The following is a 27821-nucleotide window of genomic DNA, read 5'->3' as shown; positions in this document are numbered from 1 at the left end:
TTGTTGCATCGGGGGGGTTGAAAACTGAACGCTCCCCTCTTGTTTTTTTCCCCTTCCTTCAATGACAGCAGCAGGAGCCAGCCGGGCGGTGCGGTGGGAAGCTTCCCCCGGTACGAGAAGGATTTCCCTGCAAGTCTGCGGTAAGGACAACAACAGAACAACACCACCACCTAGAATAAACAACAGGCAATGTGCGTGAGGCTCACATCAATGCGAATCACCAGGAAGGGAGAAAAACATGCACACAATGCACAATGGTGTTGCCTGGGGCTGCCGCGATAGCTCTCAGACTAACCCGGGAGAGACTCGCTGGTTTTTTGCTTGCTTGACAGCTGCAGGGCCAATGGAAATATGCATGGAGCCAGCTGCGCTAGGCTGCAGCCAATGGAAAAATCTGAAATGCTGAGCTGCGACTGGATCCAAGGGGTAAGGTTAGGCTGGCTGCAGCAGCCACACCGCCGCTGCCGCTGCCGCTAAACTTCCACCAAATAAAAAGCTGTTTGTGTTTTTGGCTGCTGCAGTGGCCATTTTAGGTAAGAAGCGCCCTTTAACTTCTGGACGCGGCTTGTCTTTGTGGATGTGTCGGGCTCCAAGTGTGTGTGCGGTGTCTAGACTGGACAGTGGTGGCAAAACAGTGCAGGACTCCGGCATCCAGACTGAATGAACTCCTCGGAGCTGGCAGCTTTATGTGGATTAAATAGATATTGCACGGAGTTCCACTCCTCCTCCTCCTCCTCTTTTCCTCCCTCCTCCTCCTCCTCCTCCCTCTCTCCTCCCTCCCCTCCCCTCACCTCCCCATCTCTCTCCTCTCTCCCCTCCCTCCCCTGCCTGCTAATTTTTTATGCATTTTTCTAAACTGTCATGGCGATTTTGTGTCCTTGGAAATAAAAAGCGCCAGTGTTTTTCGGGCTAACCGGGGGGATGTCTCGCCGGTGAGAGCGTGTGTCCGGTGTCCGGAGCAGGTGAGCAGTCCGCCGGGGAGGGTTTTTTCGGTGGGGAGATGTCCCCGAGAAGGAGTTTTAGACGCTGTCCACACGTGTAAGGAGAGGGCTGTTATAATGTATTTACAACAGCGATGCAGTGACATTACAGAGCTAGCGGAGAAAGCTAGCTCTGTAGCTACGGGTGCTAACGTGAAATAGGACACAGTGTCTCCTTTTCTCTGTCGGTGTGTGCAGCGTGTGTTTTGTGTTTTTCATCCCAAGTCGCCGTTTTGCTCGCCGGGAACTTCTTTTATTTCCCCCCTCTCCTAGCTAGCTCCCCCAACTTGTGGCAATCCAATGGCTGACAACATTGAAGCTAGCTGTGTGTTAGCCCCTGCGTCTGCTAGCCAAAACCTCAAAGAGGTGTAAGCTAGGTTGCTAGCCTGTTAGCCCCTTGAAACATTTGTAGCTGTGGCAGCCAGGTGTGTGTGTGTGTGTCTGTGTGTGTGTGCGGGGGCACAGTGAGTCATGAAGTGATAGTGTTGTCCGTCCATCCACAGACTTTCACCTGGCCAGGTGCAACACCCCTGGGCCACAGACAAAAGGTGCCAAAAGCTAACCCATATCACAGTGGTGTGACTCAATGATAATTGCATCAAATGTGATAATGCAAAATGAATTAATGCCATTAAAGGTGAATAGGTTTCCCCGTTATATTCAGACTTTTGTGTCAAGACAGATCATAGAGACATCATGGCTCTAGGATGGTGCTGGGCTGGAAATTGTCCTGCACACAGGGCATCTGCATGCCTTGAAAAGGCTTAAACTACACTAATTACACCTTAGAAGGTCTTCAACAATTTTAAATCTCATTTGGATAAGTCTTAAATATTTTTTGTTTTCCTTTCCATTGGCAGTAACATTGCATATAAAATGTTTTTTGTATCTGACTTTCAGCAGAAAATGTCCAAAACATTTCTGGTGCTATTGTTCCAGATCTCTCACCTTCTGTAAAAGTCATATGTGGATCTTAGATAGATTAGTTATTTTTTTTAATAGATTCATCTGTCCATCCGTTCTGTGTGGTGTTAAAAGTGTCCTGAAAAGTCTTACGTTTAACTTAGTCAACCATGCAGAAACCCTGTTCACGGATCCTTCATCAAATCCTCTGTGTTCTGTACAAAATCTGCAGTTGGGAATTTAATTTCTCGTCATAAGTCTAACCTGGTAGAAGTGCTTTTGGCGTGTGATGAGCTGAAAGGTTGCCGGTTCAATTTTCAGGGCTGCATGGGCTGTTTCAGGGTGACACCGCTGTAGTGTTTTAGCACCAGACGACACGGTGGCTCCGTGGCGGAACACCTCAGAGGATGAAGCACCTTGCTTTGCTTTGGTCTTGCTGTGCTGTGTTGTGTTTCCATGTTTGGTGTGTCTTTACTCCCACAGCCAAAAGACACGCAGCCGAGGCTGTTTGAAGACTCTAATCTGAATGTCTGTCTGCCTACTTGTTCACCTATTGTGTTGCACTTTTTTACTGCCTGCTTGCAGAACTGCTGCTGCACTTTGACTCTGTCATCTGAAGAAGTTGCATGGGCGAGGGGGGGAGAAAAAAAACAACATGCGCCTCCTTCTCAGTTGTTGAGACAGCTGACTGCTGAAGCAGGAGTTAAGACATTTGTGTGTGGTGTAGTGCACTAAGTTTGTTCTACTTGATTACATTAATTAAAAAGTAAGTGAAAGAATCATCTGCAGCACTGTGCTCATACTGATGTAAGAGAATTGCACGTTGGCAGATGTTTTCAGCTGCTGTTTGTATAGAAAACATTGAGATCATAGGGACAGCTCAGAGTTGGATACCAGCTAGTGTTGGCAGAGAACATGTGACCCTTTTATTTATTTATTTTTAACAGCACATCTTTACCCTGTTCCTTTACAGTGTGTTTTTAGTAGAAATATTTGTTCATTTTTGTTTATATTTGACAATTAATACCAAGTTTTAAACAGATAAGGTGCAAAGGTCAATTTCTGTGCATTTCTAAAAACGGTTTGTGATCATTAAAGGGTGCAGAGTGTTCCTTTTTGTAAGTTGACAGAACGGAGTATATATAGTAAATATCATTAAATGAAAAAAAAAACACGAGGCAGCTGTGTGATACTCAGCTTCTTAGAGGTGAAACTTTCAGGAATCCACCTGTTGGAGGAAGAAATGCATGAACAAAGGTGTTTGAACGTATTCTGTGATAACAGATGTTACATGTTTTCTCCATTTGAATTGAAATGGCCTGTGCTCATCTTCTTAAGGGATGGCACTATTTGGAATCAGTGTTGTGTTTAATAATAAACCGTGTCACCACCACATACGTACCTGTGCACCACCAGCACAGGTACGTCTTTCTGGTACTGCAGTGAAAACTACCTGCTTCAGTAACAAAGTGGTGGCAGAAGTTATGAGATATATTTATATATCGGGTTGAGCAATAATTTTTTTGGCAGCATTTGCATTGCAATATATGTGACAGCAATACACATATTGCAAAGGATGCAATGTAATAAAGCCCCACCCACCCTTTAGTGGTACACTATACACTGCATGCCATTTTCTGCTTATTTACCATTTTACTGCTTTCAGTTTTAGAAAACTAGCAGAGTTTGCTTGACTATGTTCTGACTAATCATAACAGCAGCAGCCTTTTTTTGTCTAATTTAATACAACTTAATAATAATTACCTTTGGGTGACAGGTTTCTTAAGCAGGCTCTGCCTGCACAGTGAAGGACCAGTCAATCATTTTTAAAGCAGACTTTTTTTTTTTTTTTTTTATGATGTGTAAGAAAAAAATAAGATGCTGTAACTGTGCCTTAATCCCATCACATATGAAATCAGTCAGTCTCCAGCTTTAGAAAGCTACTGCCAGTTAAACTTATGAGAGACAGCAGTTGCTTTAAGGTTATCTTCATTTTCTTTAGTGTGTTGCATTGTGACAGAAAGGTGTGTATTCACAACACACTCAAAAATCAAGGGTTTTTTTATTTTGTGTTGTGAAGGCTGTGAGAATACTTCAGTGGCTTTTCCAAGGTGACCGCGCTGCATACTCAAATTGTGCTTTAAATTAGTTTGTAGTATGTGGAGCAAATGTAGGTACTTTGTCGTCACTTCACAAGGCAGCGTGGCGATTAATTTTTTTGAAAGCAAAGCGTCAGACTCTGTGCTTTTCCTCGCAGCAGACACGGGTTTGTATTTAGTAGGTCTCAACTCGAGGGTCGAACACATAGGTTTCTCAGGTTGCCTTTCCAGATCTGTACTAATGTAAGTCAAGCCTCTACTGATGGTTTAGTATTGAACAGGTGTTTTGCTAAATCAACCAGAAAATTGAACAGTTGCCCTGGTTTGTCTAAAATCGCTGCTTGAGTGATGCATTCTTTCCAAACAAGGCTACAAATGTTCAGCTGTATTTAAATGGTGGATTTCAAAGGCGTGTTTAACGGGTTTTTACAGATATAACGAATGGGTGCATGGATGTGGTTAAGTTATACAAATTATGAAAAAAAATCCCAATTTACTGTACACAAAACAAAAATATCACAAAAAAATAATTTTTTTTCCATAAACCTCGCGTCCTCAGGCTTTCCTGTGTTGGCACCATCCTGTCATTAGACGGTCGCAGGTTCAGTGTTCAGCTGCAAGTGTTGGCAGCGACAGGAGACTGTGAGAAAAACTTTAATACCAAGAAATACTGTCAAAAGACACAAAGTTCACACAGCATGTTGCACTCAACCAGGCTGTGATGTTTTTTTTCTACCCACCAAAAAAAAAAAAAAAAAAAAAAAAAAAAACCCAGACAAACAAACAATGGGTGATAGAGGAGGAGACTTTTTCATGGAGTGCACGCTCACTGCTGGAACGAAGATGGCTTCTGTTGTTTTATTTGTCATTTCTGTTTGTGGAGACAGAAGAAATGTGTTTTAAACAGACTGAGTTTAGTGTCTCAGTGTTGATCGGCGTCTCAGTTGGAATGGAGGACTCACATTAACGTTTCAGAGCGTAGTACAGTTACTGCAGGTGGCGCTGTAGAGTGAAACTATCCTCGGTAAAGCTTGTGTATATTTCTGTGTTATAAAAGTTGTTGAATATAAGTGCAGGCTGGAACTCGACTGAGAGGATAAGCTTCATCATGATGTCTGAACTGGGAGGAGTCCGTGTGTTAGTAAGTGTACAGACACAAACACATCACTGGCTTATGTGATGATAGCTTTTTATATTTTTCACAGCTGACCACAAAAATCTATATGGAAATAGAACTGAAGTGATTTGTTTATTAATAAATTGGGTGATTGACGGATTATTGACAGTCACATAATTCATGTTTAAATAATTTTCAAGGAAAAAGGCCACAACAAACAAACAAACACACTAATTGCAAATAAACATATTTATTATTTGACCCCTTAAAGGGTGCATTAGGGTGGAGGGAGGTTAGAAGTACCAGCAAGGTGCTAATTATAGACAATGGCCTATTTGTGCTAGCTTGATAGTACAGTATACAGACATTTTAAAATATACACATTAGCTGTACAAATGTCTTCACTGAAAGCTGCAAGTCTTTCTCCAGAAATGTAGAAGCCCAGGCAGAGGTTTCATCATGGCGATGTGTCTCATTGAGTGGAAAAAGACTTAAAGATTTAGTAGTAACCTTAAATATAGCACACAATAGTGTAAATATGTCAATGTCACAGTGCTGTAGCAGTGGACTAGGTCAGCTGGATGCTTGGCACGAGGAGCAGATGAAAACTGTGTCATAAGGAGACGCTGCAGAGGCTGAGATTTGGAGGCGATTAGTGATTTATCTGATTAATATGAGAAAGCTGAGTGTCCCTGTGTTGTAGCCCAGGCCCGGCTGCCTCTGACAACACTGTCTGCTCCTTTGTTTGTTCCCTCGTGGGAGCATCGTACAGCTGAAGCGGGGACGGAGCGAGGAGGAGCTGTGTTCCATTTTAAAGATGCGCTCCCCTCTTTGTGCATGCTAACACACATGTTTGGGGAAAACGGGGTTGAATTGGGTTTGATTTAGCACAGCCGGCTTCTCCTCCTCGTCCCTCAAGTGAGCCATCCCCCCGATGCTTCTCAGACGCAGCAACAGTTCTGCTCTTTTGTGCAAGGGCAAGTGGTTGAGTGAAGGGAATAAGGTCATTGAAAAGCGAACAGCTCTCTCCGCTGAGACAGCCAGGAAGGATTTCTGTCTGTGGCCGTTCAGTAAAGTCCGCTGTAGCACCCACTTTTTCAGGTTATAAAATAAATCCTTGAGGTTTTTTTTTTTTTTTATTTCCAGAAAATAAATCAGCTGAAAAAAGCTGAAAAAGAATATTTGCAGTGTAAAAATAACAAAAAAAAAATGTTTTATCTGAAGTAGATCTGAAACTTCAGGTTATTTTCATTGTTGAGTAATCTCTGATGTCTGCACATTGACCAACAATCGTAAACTCAAAGGAGACATTTTCATATATCAGTATGTATCATTAAATGGAAAATGTATTAAACAATCATTAATAGAATATTATTTTCAAGCTAATTTGAAAAGCAATTAACTTAATAGTGTCACTGTTATGTATTGCATTAGTAAGCGCAAAATTCAATGACTAATTGCTGTAATTCATTAAACAGAAATGTCCAAAACAGTAACACAACCATATCTGATCAAAATCAGTGAAAAGGTGAGACATTTTTTTCTTGTGTGTGTGTGTGTGTGTGACGGCTGAGATTTATCTGTCCTTCTGGCCTCTGTGAGAAATTAGTTTCAGATCTGGCCTTGCCTGTGTGCACTCTGGTGTTTGTGTGCGCGCCTGTGTGTGTCTGTTTATGTGTTTGTGTGTGTGTGTGAGTCCTGCTGCACAACGCTGCAAAATGAGTGAGCAGCAGACGGTTGTTTCGTTTCTGAAAACACTAAGCTCTTGCATCAATATTCATGGGCGACAGGTGTGTAGAGATATAACAATTTGGCACAAAACTTGGAATATGCTTCCGGACACGGTCTTTCTCAGTGAAATTTAACTGCTTTCTTTTTTTTTTTTTTTTTGGAGGGGGGGGTTCATGGAGAACAGGAAGTCCAGTCTTTACCTCGCTGTTTCCCTTTTCTTACACGTCTCTGTCAAACGTAATTACTTTAAGGCCACAGGAGTATTGTAGTAAATCTGCTGTCAGGGCACCGAGGCTCTCACTGTGGGCTACTTGTGGTGTAAGTGAGGAGGTTTGTTCTGCTCCATCAGGTGTTGTGAGGCCGAGATGTGTGCGCCGACTGAGGCTGTGGCATAAATCTAGGTGTATCTTACCTTACCTTATCAGAAGGTGGGAAAAAAATGCCATTAGGTACATGTGATGCAAAGTGTGCAGTGGGAAGTGGAGGTTAGGTGTGTGTGTGGTGGGGTTTGAATCTATCATGACACCATCTCTTGGTCATTATTATGGCATTTTAACTATACGCGATTTCTGGCCTTTAACATGAAGTGACCGTAAAGATGAGGTTAAGAGGCGGTGACGTGCAGCTGAGTGAGGCTTCACAGTTCCATGTGTTTAATCCTTAACCAGATTTTTATGTTCTGCAACTGAAAAGGATCAGAATTGAAGGTAATGAAGCATTTTTTTTAAAGCCTCTGCTGTAGCTGGAAATGGTAGAGCAGTAATTCAGTGTTTGGATTTTTTTTTTTTACCCCAGGTAAACAACGTGTGGCACGTTTCTCACACTGAGTCATGAGCAATTCACAGATTCACATTTTAAAACAATTTTTATCTTTTTTTTTTTTTACTTTCTTCAGTGCTACATATTTCCAAAAAGGTTAAAATTTACAAGTCACACCACAATATCTTAATATCACCATATATTTTGATTATTTTGCACAATAATCAATAAAATAATAACGACAAAGCTGTCATAAATATTGTTTTAACTTAATATTGTCATTATTGCCTCCTGATTTTCTGATAATGAATGTCGCGTGACTCAAAGGCAGGATCAGTGCCTTCTGTGTGCATCTTTGGCCAGAGGTGGTCTGTTTGAAATGAGATGCTTCTCTGTGCTGTTTTAATATTTAAAAAGTTATTTGTCAGTGGCACAGCCCTGCTGAAGCAAACAGGTGTGCTTTCTGGCTCGCCCCATTTTTCACCCCTGTGATTTTATAATTCCCTAAAAATTCTCATGTTTAGTTTATTTGGAAAAAAACGAGTTATGTTTTATACAATATGTCCAATCTGGCATCCCATGTCATTTTATTGTGAGACAGTATACAATATAATATAGATTATTGTGTTTTCTCCATCTTATCAAGCCACATGTGCTGCCCGTTCCATTTACAGAAACGATGAGAATCTTTTACACCTGAAAATGACTTGAGCCACACGCGGAGGAGACAACAATGCTCCAGACAGACTGAATCAACTGCAGTTCCACACACTGTATTTGCAAATGTTCAGTTCAGGGCCAAAGCCACGTGTGAGATGTCACAAACACTCTCGTTAAAACAGGCGATGGTCAAATTAAAATGCACAGACAGGGTTTCCTTCCCTGTTAGACCAATGTGCAGACACTCGTGCAGGTTAGAGAGGGAGGGTGTAACCCAAGTTATTTTCTGTAGCCGTAGACGTCTCACATGCAGGCTGCTGGTAGACCCAAGCTAGGTGGCAACACAGTCCACATTCGGTTACCGCAGCACAGGCAGCTCAGACAGGTGTGTTGCCAGACATGAGTTCATTTGAAGAGTGAAATGAGGCGTTATAATGGAAGATTTCCTCCGGTTGAAACTGAGTGATTTTGCCTGGGTGGGCTGCCCGACTAGAGCCTGTGTATGAGGAACGCTTCCGTCTCTGACAACGGTCCTTCAGTCTTTTTCCACAACGATAACAGACTGATTAAAACAGAGTACAATTACAGTTACCTTCGGCAGTGTGGACCGCCGCTGGGTCGTGTGAGAGAGTGGGGCCGGGTTTGCGTGCAGACCCATAGGGAGAGCGGGGGCGGGGTAGCATGGAGAGAGGAGAGATGCACACATGGCCTGGCTTTATGGAAGAAAAGGTTATCTAATGCAACATCAGGCTGTTTCTGGTCTTATCCTAAATACCCTCTGATAACATCTCAGTCTGTGTTTAAAAGTCAGTATACCGCTCACCTTTTTATATTTTTAAAATATTTTATTCAGACGGTGCATAAACACAACCAGATTGCTTGATTGCACAACGTCATTTAGTGTCTCTATGGCAACAGGAGATGAAGTGATGAGGGCATGAAGCCGTATTGTCCTGTTTTCATACTGGTCCACTGAAACTCCGTGTTCCCTTTCACTCCGTGTCCTCCACATGACGTGTCCTCCCACGTGACGTCTCACACAGGCCCGTCCTCTCAGGGCAGAGCCCAGAGCGTGCTCACGCTCCGGTGCTGGTGTCGGTGGACCTCAGGGTGTGGAGTGTCCCACATACCCCACAGCACAACTGGCTTGTTTCTGTCAGCACATGTGCGTTTAGTGCTGTGGTGGTTCTACGCTGCATTTCCCAGAAATCAGCTGTCAGTCCAGCGGCGTGGGTGATCGTCTGACTGCCTGTGGATGAGGGCTGATGTTGTGACAGTAGAGCTCTTTGTTTTTATCTCCATTAATACCAACAGTAACTTTTTTTTTTTTAAATGCTGATGCTGCTGTTAGAACTATAAACTCACTCCCTGTGCATCAGAGAACTTTTCTTCAGTAAAACTGATCCAGCTTCAGATGTTTAGACCTGGAAATGTTTGAGCTTTCATGAATCAGCTCCGAGTTGAACTCCTGTCAGGATATACCAGAGTTTTGTTTTTGTAGACTTTTGCAGACTTGAATCAAGATTTGGACGCTGAGGACTGAGAGTGAAAAGACATATCGTCTTCTTCACTTGCAGTTAAACCACTTCACTGACAGAATATAGTGTTTGACGTAAGGATTACGTGTGTCGCTTTTAAAGATGGCTGCTGCAGTTATTCTTAATGGTACAGCGAGACAGGTGGTGGGAGAGCCCGACTGCGCCTGCTGCTGCAGGGGAGCGTAATACAGATGCCATTTTATCATCCATGTGTTAAGCAGTGCTCCACTGAACGTGTTGTACGGAGTGTACGTAATGTGAGGAGCACCTGTTCTTTCCGTGAAGCTCGGTGAGGCTGCTGACCTGCCGTAGACATCACCTGCACTGAACCTGCCTCGGCTTTCCAGGTGAGATGTATTGAAGGGGATGAGAAAGTTATAAGAATGAATGACTGATGGAGACGATGGTAATTGACAGCAGCATGGTCTGTGTTGCAGACTGTCTGGAAATATTTCGATTTGAAATGTTCACGGCCAAGTTAGGGAGGAGCTTGTGGAGACAGTGTGTGTGTGTGTGTGTGTGTGTGTGTGTGTATCTGGGTATTTCTGCGTGTCCCAAGGGAACACTTTGAACACCGCTGGCTCCAAAGCCTCAGTGCTTCAACAAGGCTTTGTCAACTCATCGCTAATGGTCTTCACTGTTTCTCCATCTCCGCCCTACTGAACACCTGTGGGAGATTTTGGAACAAAGACAGCGTTTTCCTCCACCGTCATCGAAACACCGAATGAGGGAATATCTTTTGGTTGAGTGGTGTTCACCCCTCTGATGGAGTTTCAGAAACTTGGAGAATCTATAACAAAGAAGCAGTGAAGCTGTTTTGGGGGCTGAACAACACCTGCTGCAGTTTTTCACCTGACTGTTTAACCTGTGTAAAACAGACAAGTAGCAAAAACATCCCTTAATGAACTACTTCTCTAGATTAAAATTTTATTTGTTAACCCAAGCAACCCCCCCACACCCCCCCCCCCCCCCACCAAATAAAATGTAGAGTTTGAATTAATAGCGTATAAAACCGTGCACCCGTCTGCTGTCTGGTAACTGCTGTCTGCGTCGCTCTTGCTTGAGCAGCGTTTTGTGTGCTGCTGGGTTGTACGCGGGGTTTCTGTTTTTCAAACTTGACTTAGGTGGCTGGAGAATAAATAATTTGGCAGCCAGCCTCAGATTTGGAAAGATGGAAGACCCTGCCAGGGTATATGTTCTGCAGAGATGGTTAAAACAGCTGGAAAATGAGCATCTGTCTGACTTAGCTGATGGTACAAAGTAAAGTGCTCGGTCCATCTCTCACTACATCTTCTGTTTTGCTTGTTACTCTTGGGTTTTGTTGAATGTGTGTTCTCCACAGCAGCTTTGAGATTTGACTTTGTGTTTTAGATTTTATGATGAACCAGTGAGTGCATCTAGAAAGAGTTGCACAACAGATATCTGCAAGATGTAGATGAAGTAACAGGCAACACTCACTCTCGTCTTCCCCACAGAGAAATGTATGGAATGAATCCGCCCACCCCCCGTGAGTCTGTGACTACACACACTGTGAAATGAACAGTGTAGAGAGAATTGTAAAAGGTGTTTTGTTGTTTCAGTGGCACCTGTACTGTACCTGCACTGTCAGAGCGGAGTGTCAGCAGCTGAAAGTGCTCTGTGTTCCTGTTTATGTTGTAGAGTATTGGTTAGAAGTAGCTGTGGCAGCACCCAGTGAAACCAGGCTTTACCCTGATATGTTTGGATATGACAAAAAAAACAAAAAACACAATGGACAAACATCTTTTCCCAGAAACTAGTGCTAACTACCGCTGAGAGAAGATGTCACATCTCTGTGTATCTATACATATCATTCTTCTTTGTTCAGCGTCCAAATGTAAGTTGCATGTGGGTCACATGCCTGGGGAACTGATTTTGTACCTCGTATCCTTGTGGTCCAGATAGGAACGGGGAAAACATGTGACTCAATGCAGATTTCTGCTGCTCGCAGCTTAGAAAACATGAGATCTGTGTCACATGGAAGAGGCACTGATGCTTGCTCCTTCTCTAAGCAAAATACTGTACAAAAATATTATTATTTATGGCTAGAGACGATGAAAATACATTGATAACATATGGGATAGCCTTATTAGTAGCTTTATTAAGCGAAATAGTTTAATTCAGCTGTTGCACTGATTTTCCTAAACTATGGTTTTGAAAATATAATTGTATGTTACACTTACTCCAGAAAATTATGTTGTTGATTTGATGTAATTTTGCGCTTTTGTATATTTGGATAAGAGGAATCCTGTGACAAGAGCTGAATAAACAATGTGATGGAAAATTAATCAGTGACTGTTCTGATAAACTGAGATTAATCTCAGATGTGAGGCTACGTTACATTTCCTTGTTTCCTTTGTTTATGTGACAGTAATCACACTGATCTTTAGGACAGCGTGTTCAGTCTTCAGCAGTCGGAACTGAGGCTTCGTAATGTTCAGACCTAACGTGACGTTAGTGGTATTTGTCTTTAAGGCAGAGGGGTGAGGGGCCGCTCAGCGCTAAGCTTCAGTGGTCGGGTCGCTTTGTGGAACCAGTTGTTGTCCCTCTGTCTGACCTGTTTTTGAGAGTCCCACCATCTATTCAGATGCTATATAGCAAGGCTCAGTGGTGTCAGCATTGCAGAGACACTAAGGTGGTTTTGTAGTTTTGTGCTGGATGAAAAGTCTATTAATCGTGTGGCTTTTTATTAACGGCAGCAGGCCCATTCACCACTGACGTTAAAATCACACTGCAGCTAAAATATGAATGAATAAGGTGAGGATGAGACACCTGCCACCTTCAGATACAAGTAAATAAACCCAGTAGAGGTTAGAATCTGATTTCTGAACCCCCCGAGGCACCTAACACAGGCACACTTTTACTTTCTTTCATTTACTCGTGTGTGTTTAAGCTTGGTTGGTGCTTTTAATAGACAGTCTTTACATGGGTTACTTCCTTAACCAAACCTGGTTACGTATTTGCTGTTTCCTAATGTGTGTGTGTGTGTGTGTGTGTGTGTGTGTGAAAGTGTGTGGCTGGAGCATTGAGCTGTCGTGTCCTGCCTGTCTCTGAGGCGTTCAGGTGGTGCATACCGGAGGAGACAGGTGTGTGAGTGTAGCTGTGTGAGTCTAAATTACTGGTCTAAAAATGGCAGCTTGCCAGTCGTTGACCGGATTGTTGCTTTCCTGCCTCACTGTCACACATAGGTGACTTCCTTCAGTATAGTAAAGTGCAGATGGTAATAATATTCACTACACTTCATCTGATGGCCTAACTTGGTGTGATTAACCCGCGGGACCTGGTGGGAAACATGTCAAACATAAGGACGAGGTCACTTTTGAGTTTCTCTGAAAAATGAAAAACCCAAAATGAGGTGGTTTAAAACACTGACACATTTTCTCAGAAAGTAATTAACTGCACAAACTACACAGGAAGTGACACCTTCTCATATTTAACGTCACTTAATTCATGTTATAGCTAAATGTAGCTCTAACTAAAATGGAACTACCACCGACGTATGTGTTATTTCCCACGTATTTTTTCTGCGACTTACTCAGTAGTGATTTGAATTATGTCACTTTACACCAACATACTCAATGTGCAACGCAGCAAACTTCAGTGAGCACTTATTCGGTTTGCTGCCCTAATTTTTCCACTGATAATGAAAAAGTGTCTTTTGTAGTTTCTGGAATTGCAAAGGGCAGATCAGACAGACTGAAGAGTTTTTCTGCTGTAGAGAAACTTGTACACGAATGGAAATGCATGTTGGAAGGATGATGGGATGCTGATGATGGGGTGGACTGACAGACAGGTATTCAGAGTCTCAGCCATTTCTTTAGGTGGAGTTGAGATGAGGTGGTAACACTGACAGTGTGCTGGAATTGAATTTGCATTCATGCTGTATTGGAAACACTGGACATTAAAGCTTTCTGGTAGCTTGTTTTGTATGTCATACATCAGAAGGACATTGTACTCACGGGAAACCTGCAGGTCCTGCAGCGCAGATCTCTGTGGGCGGCCGTGGGTATCCTGGGTCTGAATCCAAGTATGGACCTTTTCCTCTTGTCCTTCCTCATCGTAGTTTTTTCTTATTGCATGTGGAATTTGAGCCATAAAGGCAAAACTCGCATAAGAGAACTTATGTTTTCAGTCCAGAGATGGACGCCAGTTAAATTCAACACACAAGCATACAGGATGTATCTGACCATAGGAAAGTGTCTGAACAGTTTTGTCAATGAGAGATTTCTAGAAACCTGTTTTCATCTGTCGTTACGGGTTATTGAGTGCAGAGTGATGGGCTAAAATGGCACTTTGAACCATTTAAAATGAAACCTGCAACACAACAAAGTGTGCAAACGGTGTCTGAATACTTTCTGAAGCCGCCTCCACCTCCCTGCGTGAAACCAGCCCCGGAGGAAATACTGCTCCTGTGCCACAGAAGCAGTGTGGAGCTGTGTGAAAATGTTCTGTGGAGGTTATTCTGTTTCAGCGTTTCGGTGCTGTGTCATTGCAGCTTGAAACCAACCCCAGCAGCAACATTTCCACCGAAACCTCAGTGAAGAATTTCTCCTTCACACATTTATACCACTTACAAACACTTGTCATGTGATCCCCAACAAGGTTTTTAGTTATTTTCTCCATTAATCGATCAGTTGTTCTGTGTTCATAGCATCAAAACACAATTTAAAATACCTATCACTATTTGGTAGAGCCTTATTAAAATAGTTAGCATTCCATGTTCTGTCTATGGATTAGTAGTTAGCTTGGCACCCCTAATACTACTACTATTCATAAAAAGTGAGATTGACCACTGTCAGCACCAAGGTAAATCCATTTTAGAATGTAGTTTCCATGTCAAATGGGTTTCCATCCATCCATAGTGTGTTCTCATCATTTTCTACGGGGGCTGTGTAACTGAATGTCCCGTTATATATTCAATGAATTCGACTCAGCTGTGTGTGGGGCACGTGCCTGTGTATGTTTTTCAGTTCTTCCTCTTCTCTTCACCTCATCTCATCTCTGGATGCTCTTTTAGTGCAGTCGTGCAACTGAGTGGATTAATGCTTCGTTTTTTTGCTTAAATCGCACTCGGCTTTGTACTCGTCTTTTGTCTCGAGTGCACCGTAGCACTGAGGGAATGCAATTTTGCTCTGTCTTGAAACTTGAAACGTGTTTAACCTGCTGTCAGTTTGAACACACCTTAGATCCCTGAAGAAGCTGAATGTCTTCTTCCGACTGTTTTTGTCAGCACGTAGCAGATCTGTACGTTACAGTCGTAATCTTCACAGGGTGTCCGCGGGGTCTTAAAAAGTCTTAAAAAGTCTAAAATTAGACATTTTAAATTTTAGGCCTAAAAAAGTCTAAAATACAGGCTATTTTGCACTCAAAGTCTAAAATTGAGTTTGAGTAATTTAAGACCAAACGTTTCAATGCGAAATATCGATACAGGATTAATGTTTTAAAAAAGTATTATTTTACATACATTACCACGCCGTTCTTTTTTTTCTCTAATGGTGGCGGTTATGGTCTGTGTAGTCCTGAGTACATGTTGATGTTGGCGGAACGCACGATAAAAACTACAAATTACAGACTACGTGAAACGGAAATGTACTGTCGTCACAGGATGATCAAGCATTGTTCTTCGCGGGCTGTGTAGAGTGCGAGAAAGGCGGGATTGGAGAAATCACACAAATATGGAAAAGTGTAAATTTAAATCAAATGCTCTTAGGAGGGCTGCTAAAGACAAACTTGCCCAGATTAAGGCTCTTGAGGACCAAATTGCAATCAAAAGTGCAGCGCTCCGAAATATGTAATTAATCTTCTTTGTAATCTTTTTGGAATCTTTTCTTTCTGCTTTTGCCTCGTTAGTGGCCCTCAGTTCAATATGGGATTTTGAAATTGGCCCTCATCCTCCATAATCTGATGTAAATGATGAAAATTATGGCTGTATATATATTCGTTTCATTTACAATAAATGTCAATTGACTGCAATCTGGGCTTGTTCTTTTTTTTTTTTTTTTTTTAATACTCCGTGAAGGTCTTAAATTTCACCCACGATGGTCTAAAAAAGGTCTAAAAAAGTCTAAAATTTCACTTGTTCAAACCTGCAGACACCCTGCTTCACCCGTAGCACCGGTTTAAGCCCGGGGGGGGGGGGGGGTGCCTCAGTGTCTCTGCTGCAGTTCACGTGTCCTTTAGCAAGGCAGTGTCTTTGGATGCTTCCAGGAATGAATGTGTGTAAGTGGAATGTGGAGAAGGTTGTTGGTAGAAAACATTTGGTCCCTCAGACCTTCTCCTAATATGGATGAGAAAGGTTTGCTGGTTCGAATAAACGGTGAGATGTATACTGCATATGGCTTTCAGGAAAATGGATGCATCACGTCAGTGCTTCCTACGGTGCTCGTGGGTATTTGTCATCGTTGGAAATGGCTTGTGTGCAGTATGAAGTCAGTCTGCTGTATTTTCACTGGCTGAATCACCTTCGTTCCCTTTTGTATCTCAGCTTCAGAAAACTTTCCTCACAGCTGTATGGCCGCGTCGCTGAACGGCACGATAACGTCTCCGTTTTGTTTGTTTTTGTTGTTCATTTCTGGAAGTAATATGAATTATGTCCTTTTCTGTTAACAGATGCAGTGAAGGGATAGAAGATGAAAATACACAAAAAGGACAAGCAGCAGGTTTGTATTGTCTCACACACACATTTGCACACACACACACACACACACAGGCACATAAAAAGTAGGTCATTTATAAAAATCTCCATACCAGAAGCAGCTTTGATCCTAAATAAAAACGTGATTTTTAGGCTTCAGTGTCGAGTGTTTTCACCGTGCGCGTTACAGACATATTCAAGAGCCCTTTGATACTGTAACACAGATTAACCTCTCGTCCTGGGGTAAGTGTGTTCTACGTTACTGTTACTGAATGGAGGCTCCTGAAATGTGTGACACAAATGCTGTGACCTCTGCTGGAGACGAAGTACTGAACTAACCCTAACAGGGCTCCCACAGCAAAGAGGCAAGTCCCACATTGCACAGACCGGGGGTATTATTTCCAGTGGAGGGAGAGGCTGCACTCCCAGGCAGCTGGGATGGATAGCAGGGGGGGGCGGTTATGGTGGAGATGATTTTATGGGGCAGAAGAATGGAGAAAAAGTTAATCTGTACATCCTTCCTGTGGCGCGGGAGACATTCGTGTTTTTAGTCATGTAAAAAGTCCAGAAGCGTCTGAAATCACTCCCTAAATGCACTGTTTACTTCTCACCCTTTTTATTTGACTGTTTTTTGTTTTCTTTGATTTGATTGCACTCAGAAATTCCCACAATAGAACAAAAAGTGCACATCTGCTATGGACAGATGTGCACTTTTTGTCACATTTCCAGGTGTCCTCCAGTCTTCATGCTCATGGTGCTGGAGGTGTTGTTCTGTTCTCGGTGTTTCGCTGTTCCTCGTTGCCTTTGGATGATGGCTCGCTGTTTGTAATATTTATGAGTCAAGCCGAGCAGAGTGATGAGTCAGAGATTTTGTCAGTGCAAGGTGACACAGCAGTCTCCCAGCTGAGCACGAGGCCGTCGTACTTCAGCGACAGGGTATCAGCACTGTCACAACAGCAGAACATGATCATCGTTATTTGGTTTTTCTCACCAAGTTTCTCTAAATTCTGCGACAGTTTCTGGTATTTTAAAGAATCTTCTAACAGGTTGTGTGTTTGCTCGTCGACAACTCACAAGAGATAAACACGGACACCAGCGGCTTCACAAACCTTCCTCATATGTTTCTGTAGCAGACGAGAATAAAACCCACAGAGAATCTCCCGAAGGATATGTTTTTCTAACTTATTCTCTCTTAACAAACGGCACATTTTGTACAAACGGAGCACATGATTTTTCCTTCACTGCTCTGGTGCGTGACTTGACGGACTTTGCACTTGTGACAGTTATTGAGATTTCTCAAGGATTTCATGCGTTCGCACTTTCGGAGTCCAAGTCAAGCTTCCTGATTTAGAGCGGTTTTCTTCTTCATGAATTCGTCTATTGTCACAGTGCAGAGACACAGGGATAAACGCTGTGATTACTATGGAGAACTCAAGCATCTTAGAACAGCCTAAAACCTTTAAACAAACATGAGTTCGTCTCAGGTTAAGTTGAGGTTAGGTAAAGTTGAAACAAGCCGACATCAGGCCAACTCTTCTCGTAGTGATTTCCTTTGATGATCCCCTGAGTTGTCATCCAGCGCCACCACTAGGTCTCACTTTGTTCAATACTTTGATTTATGACCAAATACCTGCCAAATGACATAATGAATAATATATTAGCAGCTGATGTCAGCTCAGAGCTGCTCCTCGTCGAGCTGCTAGCAGCACTGGACACGTGTTAAATCACAGTCTTCTTGCTAAATCGGCCTTAATGTCATCCACTCCACCGAGTTTGGATGTGCACAAGTTTTCTCATTTACTCTTTGGTTTAGATGCTGTAATGCTGTGCGTGGACTTTATATGTTCATTTGTAAAACAGCTTGAAAAGGACGAACTCCTCAATCAGTAGCACGTCAAGTAAAGTGAGTCACATTAAAATCTGACGTTTCAGATGAAGTTATAACGAAGCAGCATCAGTATGAAAGACACTGTGGCTTCATCCATAAATAACCTGGCCTGTGTTTTAGGAGTGTGCAGTACCGGCTGGTTTACAGGGGGGAGGTGACGAGGTTTTCACTGATGCAGTGAAGGCGTGTCTGGTATCTTATCTTCTTTTCAAGTGGGCAGGTTATCTGTTTATCATCCTGCCACATCGTGAAACAACAGAGCGATAGCGTCGTCATGGCAGACGGACGTGCAGTGGAACTGATGCCTGTTTGGAAATGTTTAGAGAAGATGGTGAGGGTTGATAACATACTCTCCTGGCGAAGGCAAAAACATTTGTCTGGTGGCAGGTTGCTCTGTTTTCTGTAATCCTGAGGTTAGTGATCCAACAGGTGGGGAGACAGTTGCAGTGTCTGATTTATGTTTTTAGTAGTGAAGTGTTCATTGGTAACCGCTCTCCTGACAAATAAAAGCTTCTCTGCTTCTCTGTCGGTGTGTCTCCGCTGAGCTGACTGTGTTTGTCACATCTGTGTAAAGCCCGTGTGACCGGTTGATAAGTTTGCTTGACTCTTGCTCCTGTCAGTGTTTGTGACACAGTGTTTGGGCTTTGATTGACATGGCTGACAGAAACGTGCTGGGTTTGGGAAATTGCCTGCGTGAGGAGGCAGAGGATGTTTCAGCTCGGCTTTCTGAATAAAAGGCAAAGATTCTTTTGCAACATGAAAGCCAGTTTTTTTTTCTCCTGGGAATTGAGAGCTCAAAGATCTCACTCAGTTTGGTGCTTGAAATTATTATATATTAGTTTTGTGTATAAATATATTTTATCTGTAAATATATATTTTTTATTTCTCTTTTTTTTCACATACATTTTGAAGCTGCACACTTTTGGCATTTTTCCTTGATAAATGATTAAACATTTAATTAATTATCAAAATGGTTTCAGATCTGTGTGTGCGCGCTGGCAGTGAATCACGCTGCAGTGCCCTCACATGTGATGAATGCATATAAAGGGAAACGCTCCGTACACTGAAAACCATCTTTTTTCCCACCACAAGCCATGAATCAGCAGTGCTGTGTGAAACTGGGGTTTCTGCACTTCAAGGTGAAGCAGCGAAAAGACTTGAAATTCTTCTCTGTCTGAGGCCTTGATTTACTCACTTTGATCATCATTCCTTACTCACACAAACAGCTGAAACGTCCGTCTGCAGCGCTCTGCTCCTCCTCCTCCTCCTGTTCCTCCTCCTCCTCCTCCCTTTTCCTTCCTTTTCCTTCCATATGTTTTTTTTTTTTTTTTTTTTTGAACAGGGAATAACAGGAGCGTAGTTTTCCTCTGAGCTGGAGTTCCTTTTCTCAAGCTTTTTGGTGGAATCTCCCTTTTTTATACTTATCTTTTTTTGCATTATATTGCTTGTTTTCTCTCAGAAACAATACATGTATGTGTAAAAGCATTTTTTTTAATTAGACAAGCATCAAGCTCATTTCAGTCCGATCTGTATGAATCGCAGTTGGAAAGCTTATATCATGAAAATCATGTAAATTTTCTTCTAATCCCTCCATCATCACAGGCTCCCCTTGCTTTGGAAAATACATTAAAAGCAGATTGATGCATTAAATATCATGAAGACTGACTTATGATTAAATATTAGCAAAACTCTTCCCTAACCATCCTCCTCACCTCGTTAGTAGCCTTCCTTGAAGCAGTCGATGAGATTTATGTCAGAATTTATCAGTATGATAGTAAATGAGGGAAAATAGGAGCTTCTTTATGGTAACTTTCTATAACAAGGTTACATATATCACATATTATTACACATACAAGGTCATAATAAACTGACTAAAAGGAATTTATAGAAATTCAAGAACAGAAGAGCAACTCCACCTAAAATCAAGGCTGTGAAATAACAGGGTTCCTAAAAACAACAAAATATAAAGTAATGCAGTAAAAGTGAGTCTTCAGATTAGTGTTGAAATTGATTGTCGACTGGGGGGACAAAAAAAAAAGAATAAATATCCTGGACATGTTTCATTCATTCATTTATTTATTACAGTAGAGACAAACAAGAAATGAGAGGAGAAAAAAAGCAGCAAAGGTCCACAGCCAGTTTTGAAACGGGGACGATGCAATTACACGGTCAGTGCCTCAAACCACCAGAACACCCCCAAGACCTCAGTTTTGATAACTGCTAAATATCTGAGTCATTTATCAAACAAAAGTGCCAAACGTTTCCTGGGTCGACCGCCTCAGATGGGAAGAGCTGCAGTTTCTGTCTGTTTAATATTCTAAATGGACAGAATGAGCTGATTTATTTATTTGTACGTTAAAAAATAGATTCACATTTTTTAAAGTCGGTTTCAAAACAATACTCATATGCACATATGTATATATGAACTCCTCCTAATACAATACAGGAAATGGGGGGCGACATCCACCATACTCTTCAAATCATTCAGAGTATACATGATTAAGTGAGAATTGATTGACAGGTCATGTAGATGATTGGCAGCGATAACCTAACGTAGATTATCCCTGTGCAGGCACATTATGGATTCAGCCCGACTGATGCTGTGTTGTGAGAATCATCACCAGTTACTGCAATGCTCACACACTCCTTGGGTCTCGGTGTGTATTCTGTTCATGTCCCTACTAAACAGGATTTTCACAATTACTGATGCCCCAGTCTGATACACTGAGTCATTATCAGTGCCAGTAAGCTTATTAAATAGACTGGGAATAGCCCAAATGCGACTGACCCCCCATTAAATATTCTGTCTCAGTCTGTGTTGGTTTTGGAAATTGTTTTCTTTTTTTGCCTACAAGCCTAAAACAGTGTCGGTGTATAGATGCCCCTTACTTACAGTGATGTGTATGAACAGGGTCAAAAAAATAAAGAACACTGGTGTTATATTGGAACTCTTCATTGGCCAAAACCTGGCGTTTATTTATCTGAATCAATATCAGCAGCCTGTTTGCAGTTCAGTGCTACTGCTGTGTTGAAATGACACTGGATGCTCAACATGGCCGACAGTCCAGCTGTTATTGTGTAACTTAAATTAACTTAACCTATTATCCTGCCCGCCCTGTGCTTCTAAAAAAAAAACCCAAACCTCTGTTCTACTGAAGCCAAGCAGTGTTGGACCTGTGTGAAACCCGGGGGTGCTGTGCACGTGTTGACCCCTCCACAGCAGACAGCGGTGAGGAGGGTGTTAGCCTAGCACAAGTGTTAGCCACATTCTCCAGCTCTGCTTGCTGCTTGTTGTGGCGGTGAGAGGAAGCGGCAGCATTGATGAGACTGCGGTGCTCGTGGTCTATATTCGTGACGGAGAGACAGACGCTGTGTATGTGTGTGTGTGTGTGTGTCTGTGTGTTGCCTGTTTGTGAGGCAGTATTATTGATTCATAGGCAGTGTGATTGCAGGCAGCCTCCCTCAGCTGTGTTCGGTCGGCTTTGCTGGGCTGGCAGAGGCTGCTACACTGCAGCACGTCACTGGAGGCTGTGTGTGTGTGTGTCTGAGAGACTGTGGGCGTGTGTGTGTGTGTGTGTGGGTGTGTGTGTGTGTGTGTCTGTGTGTGTGTGCGCGCACGAAGGAGAGACAGAGTGTGCATGGGTTTTTTAATGCATGTAGTCATCCATGTAAGCACATTGAGCTGTGAAGCTTGTGTTTGTGTGTGTGTGTGTGTGTGTGTGTGTGTGTGTTTCAGAGGGACTGTTGTAAGTCATGTGTGTGTCTGTAGTCAGTCGTGTAAGCACATTGAACCATGCAGTGTCTGTGTGGGAGTGTGTGTGTGTGTGTGTGTGCTCATGCCTGTGTAGTTGGTCATGGAGGCACATTCAAGCATGACGTGATGCTACTATGTTGTATGTTGTGTATATGTGTGTGTGTGTGTGTGTGTGTGTGTGTGTGTGTGTGTGTGTGTGGGCTGCAGTCGCTCCATTGTTGTGGAGATGGATGGCAGCGGCTCGGGTCATTACTGAGCCTGAGTTAGCTTAGCAGCTAATTTTAGCTCGCAGGTTACCTGTACCTGTGTCTGTACGAGGAGGCAAAGGAAGTGAACATGGAGCGAGGTGAGCTCCATTTCTTTATACAGGCTCACGTATTAAAAACCCTTTTACATCATTGTTAGAGCATCAACTGAGGTGAAAAGTCTGATTGACATATAAACAAAGGTTATCATTTCAATTTCAAGAAAACTTGGGGTAAATTCTCTTCAATCACAATATTAAGTCAGAAGAACTGTTATTATCACTCTATGCACAGTTTTAACACACTGTTGAAATGAGAGTCTGCCGGCGTTTCGCTGTCTCTCATATGAGGATCTGGGACCTGAGCTTTGTAGCAGGTCGAGATCAGTTTCTGTGAACTTAATCTTTTGATGGTTATCTGTTATATTCCAGTTATTATTATACACAAGTTATTGTCAATGGTCAAGATCAAGTGTGACAATAAAAGAGGGATTTCACCTTATGTTTGTTTAGGAACATGTTTAGTCTTCTGTAGTACAGAGTCAAAACCAGGCATTGAATCCTTTCCCAGCTTCTTTCCTCCTGATTCTGATCACTCAGCTCGGGGGTATCTGCCACCACAGAGCGCCTGCACCAGGGCTCTCCTTTCACCAAATTCCTAATCTGTATACCTTGTTGCTTGAAACTTACTGGAATCATTTTTATGTAAGATAACACGACACTAGGGATTTCTGACAACAGAGTGAACGTAAGTGATCGTGGAAACACTGGATTTATTGCCAAAGAAGCTGCATGTCGTGTAAATTGATCACGCCATGGCCAGTGCCTGATCTGTTTAATAAGACAGGGGATATTAAATCTTACTCAGCAGCACAGGGGAATGTAGCCAACATTAAAGAAAAGAATGTCAATAAATACCTGTACATCAGACACAAGCAAAAGATGAAATAAGAATAATAGATACAGTAAAATAGATATGTGTGTGTGTGTGTGTATACACGTGTAATGAATGTAATGTGTTTGTATAGATAGTTGGAGCCCCTGTACATGTGCAGTGTTCCTGTGTTGTGTGTGGTTAGTGTAGGTAGGAGGTGCCGCGTGCTGTGGTGTCGTGGAGTCTGACGGCTCGTGGCAGGAAAAGAGCGCTTTGAGGCCTGCGGCTGCATGAGTCTGTGGCTGAGCCGCTCCTGAGCCGCTCGGCTTGGCTCGCCATAGAGAGGATGACACGGGTTGTCTGTGACAGCTTTCGGCTTGCCTCTCATCCTCCGTACTGTCCATCCCCACCACAGAGCTGGCCTCCCTCACCAGCTTGCCCAGTTTGTTGGCACCACAAGTTCCACTGCCACCTCCTGTGAAGTACATTAATCACACGCTGCATGGTGAAATAACACTAATACACAACATGAAAACACAAAATTCTCTAACTGTGATCAGCAACTGCAGTATTTGTGTGTAATAAAGGAGCCTTGGTGGTGTGTTGACCCTCGGAACAAATGCATAAGAGAAAGCAGTCGTTTGAAATTGGGCGGTGGGGTGATGACCTTTGTATAATGGCCATGAGATGAATGTACATCTATCTGTTGGGAATTTGGGTCATTACGGCTGCAAGGAGGAAAATACAGATGCAAATTTAATGACTAAATATTAAAAATGGAAAGAATCTCTCACTGTGAGAGATTTACTAATGAGACAGTACATGGCATGCACTTGACTCCGCTGATCTGCAGCGAGAACAGTTTATTGGATGCAGTGAGTTCAGAGGGAGGGGAGCAGGATGCTGTTCTTTGCTTCGGCTTGCTTTTTGTGTCAGGTGAAGTTTGTGGCATCATGTGACCTACTTGGCGAGCAGCGATTCTGTTGTGTTACTCATTCTGCTGCGAGTGGCCTAGTTACACCCATGTCCTTCATCCTTTCACACACTGCACGCACCGACTTCTGAATGGTTTCACTTCATTTTTTTTATTTTGTGTTTAAATTGAAAACACAGCTGATGGTAAAAAAAAAACATAATAATGATCTTGAACGAATTATGTTACTCTACATAATGAATAACTCCTGGTTAGCCCTGCTTAACCTCTCAAGGAAATCAGGTCAGATGAGCCATAGCTGGGCTTTTTTTTCCTTTTGGCTTTTTTGGGCCTTGTTGAAACTGGGCTAAAATATGATCCCTGGCTCGTCCCGTCCCGATTTGCCCTCCAATGGGGTTTCAGTCCTGGACCTCTAATCCAGTGTATTGCTGGTTTCCTACCCACACAGAGTAGTCTGTTTTAGCTAGTCGCATTCTTTTACACCTTGCACCCCAGGTGTAAGTCAGTACCTCGAATAAAACTCAGCAGGGTCAGAATGCAAATGCACTGCTCTGGTGCAAACCTGAATAAGTAATGAGCCTTCTCTCATGCTGCTCTGCCCTGTAGGGAAAACTGTGCTTAGTAAGCCCTGGTTAGGTCCTCTCTGGCCCAGCAGGATCCAGGCTGATGTTTTCAGAGCTTCTGATCTCCAGCGCTCACGTGTCCACTGCCAGATTAAAGTCTATTTAAAGTCGTCATCAAAAGAAAGTCTTTCAGAGGAAAAGCTTGCAGTCCATCACAGATGCTAATCTAAACTTCTTTTGGAGATTTTATTTAGAGGAAAATCTGTTCTGTTCTGGCCAACATCTTCAAGTGCTCAATTAGTTGAAAGCAGATCTCTGTGTTTTAGCTCAAGCAGCTTATCTTTTTTCTGTTAAATATTTTCAAGATGTTATTTTCCTGTTTAGCTTTTTTTTATTTTTTTTTTTAGTTCAGTAGTGCACTATGTATTTTGCAAACTCTGTGTGAAATGTAACCAGAAAACCTGGCGTCACGCCCTCTGTGACAGGACGTATCCGAGTCCCTGAGCAACACATTGAATCCCTGTCAGCTTCAGGGATGGTCTGCAGCTGACCCTGACCTTTGACCTCCAATAAATCACTTTATCAGACATTTTATTGATCATTAAATTGCAAGACATTCATCTGCCGGATTAAAAGCAACAGGAGGAGAAATGTGTCGCGAAAAGTTTCTCTGAAATCACAGTTTTTTTTTAGTCAGAAACCATTTCACAGTAATTCTCTAATTTATTGTTAATTATTTTAGTCATTAAAAAGAAAAAAGTTTTGGTAAAGCTGTGTTTGACTGACAGCAGGGTCACAGAGACGCAGTGTAAACAAACGCTGGTAACAGCGATGGTTATTAATTTATGCAAATACAGTTTATGAAATGCTTTGATTATTGAAAGTAAAAAAAAAAAATCTTACCTGTGTGTGCAGACAAAGAGCCAGCAGTTGTCGGAGCAGTGTATTCACAGACACAGCTCAAAAAAATCAAACATATCATTTTCTTCCCCTGTGGGACTGAGTGCTGCTCAGACCCCGAGGTCACCAACCACCCTGTGAAAGCTCAGACCTGCTTTTGATTTGTATGCTTTGCTGCACTCAGTAAATGTTGTCTCTCTATTATTTTTAAAATGCTACTTACAAACTATAAGAATATTGGAATATGTTTTAAAAAATTTGGAACATTAACAAGTCAGGGCCATATCTAGATGTGTTTACCTTTTTAAAGACTAGAGAAATAAAATGGCGCCTTTGACCCCAACTTTTCCTCCTTGACCTCTGACCCGGTCGCTGACCTCAGCAGGGGGTCTCCTCAGCTTTTCTCTCCCACTCTGGGATTCAGACTCATTACTTTGCGGCTCATGTCACACAGGGACTCAGCAGAAGCCTGCTGTTGTTTCTCTGGCTCCTGACCCTTTGTTTAACGCCGTGATCACACCTACAGTTTTTCGTTTCTCTAAATCGGAGTGGAAACGTTGACTTTACTGTGTTTTTGCTTTGTGGAGGTTCGTTTTAAGAACCTGCTGATCCAGCAACCTTTGACATTTTGTCTTTGTGTTAACAGTGAGTCAAAACAAACCTGAAAATCAAGCGACTGAACTTATATTCCCTGTAGTTTGATTTCTTGTCTGTGGCTTGACCTTGTTTCGATGAGCTAAAGACTTTGATGTTATTTTTACGATTTCAGATCACCTAATGGTGTTATTGCACCCTGAGATACAGTGACTTGTTCTGTCTCCTCATCATAGTTAGACGCACACAGATGGACAGACAGGTGGACTGACATGTAGACAGAAGCAGGTAAAGCTTTTGACACGCTGTCTAACATCGGATACAAAGAGCGAATCAATCCATCCATCAGACAGACAGACAGACAGACAGGCAGGCAGGCAGACAGTTGGGAGCCACTGGCAATGAAAGGGTTACCATGGTGACCGTGTGTTTATGTCCGCCTCCCTGCTCCCCGCAGCTTTGGCACGGAGAGCCAGTTTCCATGGTAACAGCCCTGATACCCCCCACCCCCACCCCCCTAACCAACAGGCCGTTGAGCTTGCCATGCCTGCCTATCTGTGTGTGTGTGTGTGTGTGTGTGTGTGATTCATTGAGATGATTCCTCATACCTGTGTGAGGAGCTGAGTCTGTCAGCGCATCTGCATTGGCCTCACGACACAAAGCAGTCGTACTCGTTCTTACTGCATAAAAAACTGCAGTCGCAAAAACAACACATGCACCTGCTGCGCGTCTCGCATGTGCCACCCGCACATCAGCACGACATGCGCATACACTCACCGCATGAGGATTTGCATGTGGAGACAAACATGCCACAGACACCACCCAGCCGTTCCACATTGGCCTGACCTGGCACGCCGGTCCCTCCACAGTGAGTGTGCGTCCTGTTCTCTGGTTTCTAAATACAGTCAAGAGCATCAGAACGGGCCGCAGCCAGTTTGAGACCCTTTATCACTCCCTCTGCTCTGCTGTCATAGGAACCGTGCCGTCATTCCTCTGACGGCCTCCAGCGAACACGTGTGTGCACGGAGGTGTGTTAGGCGGAATCGACAGCTTTGAAAAGCCCGTGGTGTTGCCATAGGCCGCCGTGTCTGGAGCTGAACCTTTCCGATTCAAAAGTCCGCATAATCACAGTAATGAGCCGGAGTTGGCTCGTTTTCAGAAACACAATCACTTCCTTTGCCAAGAGCACAAATGTGCTACAGTTTGTGGCGGTGACATTGGTACGGGAACATACGGAGGACATACAGTCTCTCACATTACGTACAGATGGACCGAGCACACAAACAGCAGCGCAGAGAGACAGCAACGCATACAACAGACGGTAGAGCATACTGTACGCAGGGCTGTGTGTATATTAAACACCTTGACAGCTGGTGGTCGATACCTGTTTATGTATTTGAGCCAGCCTGCTGGCTGTGATTCATTGATTGTCTTTTTGGTTTGTTTCTCTATGTATGAAGTTTATATTCAAGCTGCAGCACACTGTGTTGTTCACTTGTTCATCCAAACCAAGGATCTTGATTCCTTTTTGACTTCCTTTTCAGAGACACCAGAGGTGAACGTGTTTATTACGATGTGCCTGGTGTTTATTAGATGGAGTTCAGCCTTTTTTGTAGAAAAGTGTAATTTAT

At 42.9% G+C, this 27821-nt stretch overlaps 1 protein-coding gene across 1 annotated transcript in view; it reads left to right on the top strand.

Moving 5' to 3' along the window:
* The first annotated feature begins 862 nt into the window (after nt 1-862).
* chd6 (chromodomain helicase DNA binding protein 6) overlaps nt 863-27821 on the top strand; it is an 81074-nt gene continuing 54115 nt past the window's right edge. Inside the window, exons 1-2 of the mRNA XM_041033022.1 lie at nt 863-962; nt 16415-16464. Of these exons, the coding sequence (XP_040888956.1) occupies nt 16435-16464 (30 nt within the window). The 5' untranslated portion in view covers nt 863-962; nt 16415-16434. The remainder of the gene's footprint in view (nt 963-16414; nt 16465-27821) is intronic.

Source organism: Toxotes jaculatrix, chromosome 3, assembly GCF_017976425.1.
Source record: "Toxotes jaculatrix isolate fToxJac2 chromosome 3, fToxJac2.pri, whole genome shotgun sequence".
Taxonomy (NCBI): domain Eukaryota; kingdom Metazoa; phylum Chordata; class Actinopteri; family Toxotidae; genus Toxotes; species Toxotes jaculatrix.
Note: the sequence above shows the minus strand (reverse complement) of the source record. Positions and strands in the feature narration are given on the sequence as shown.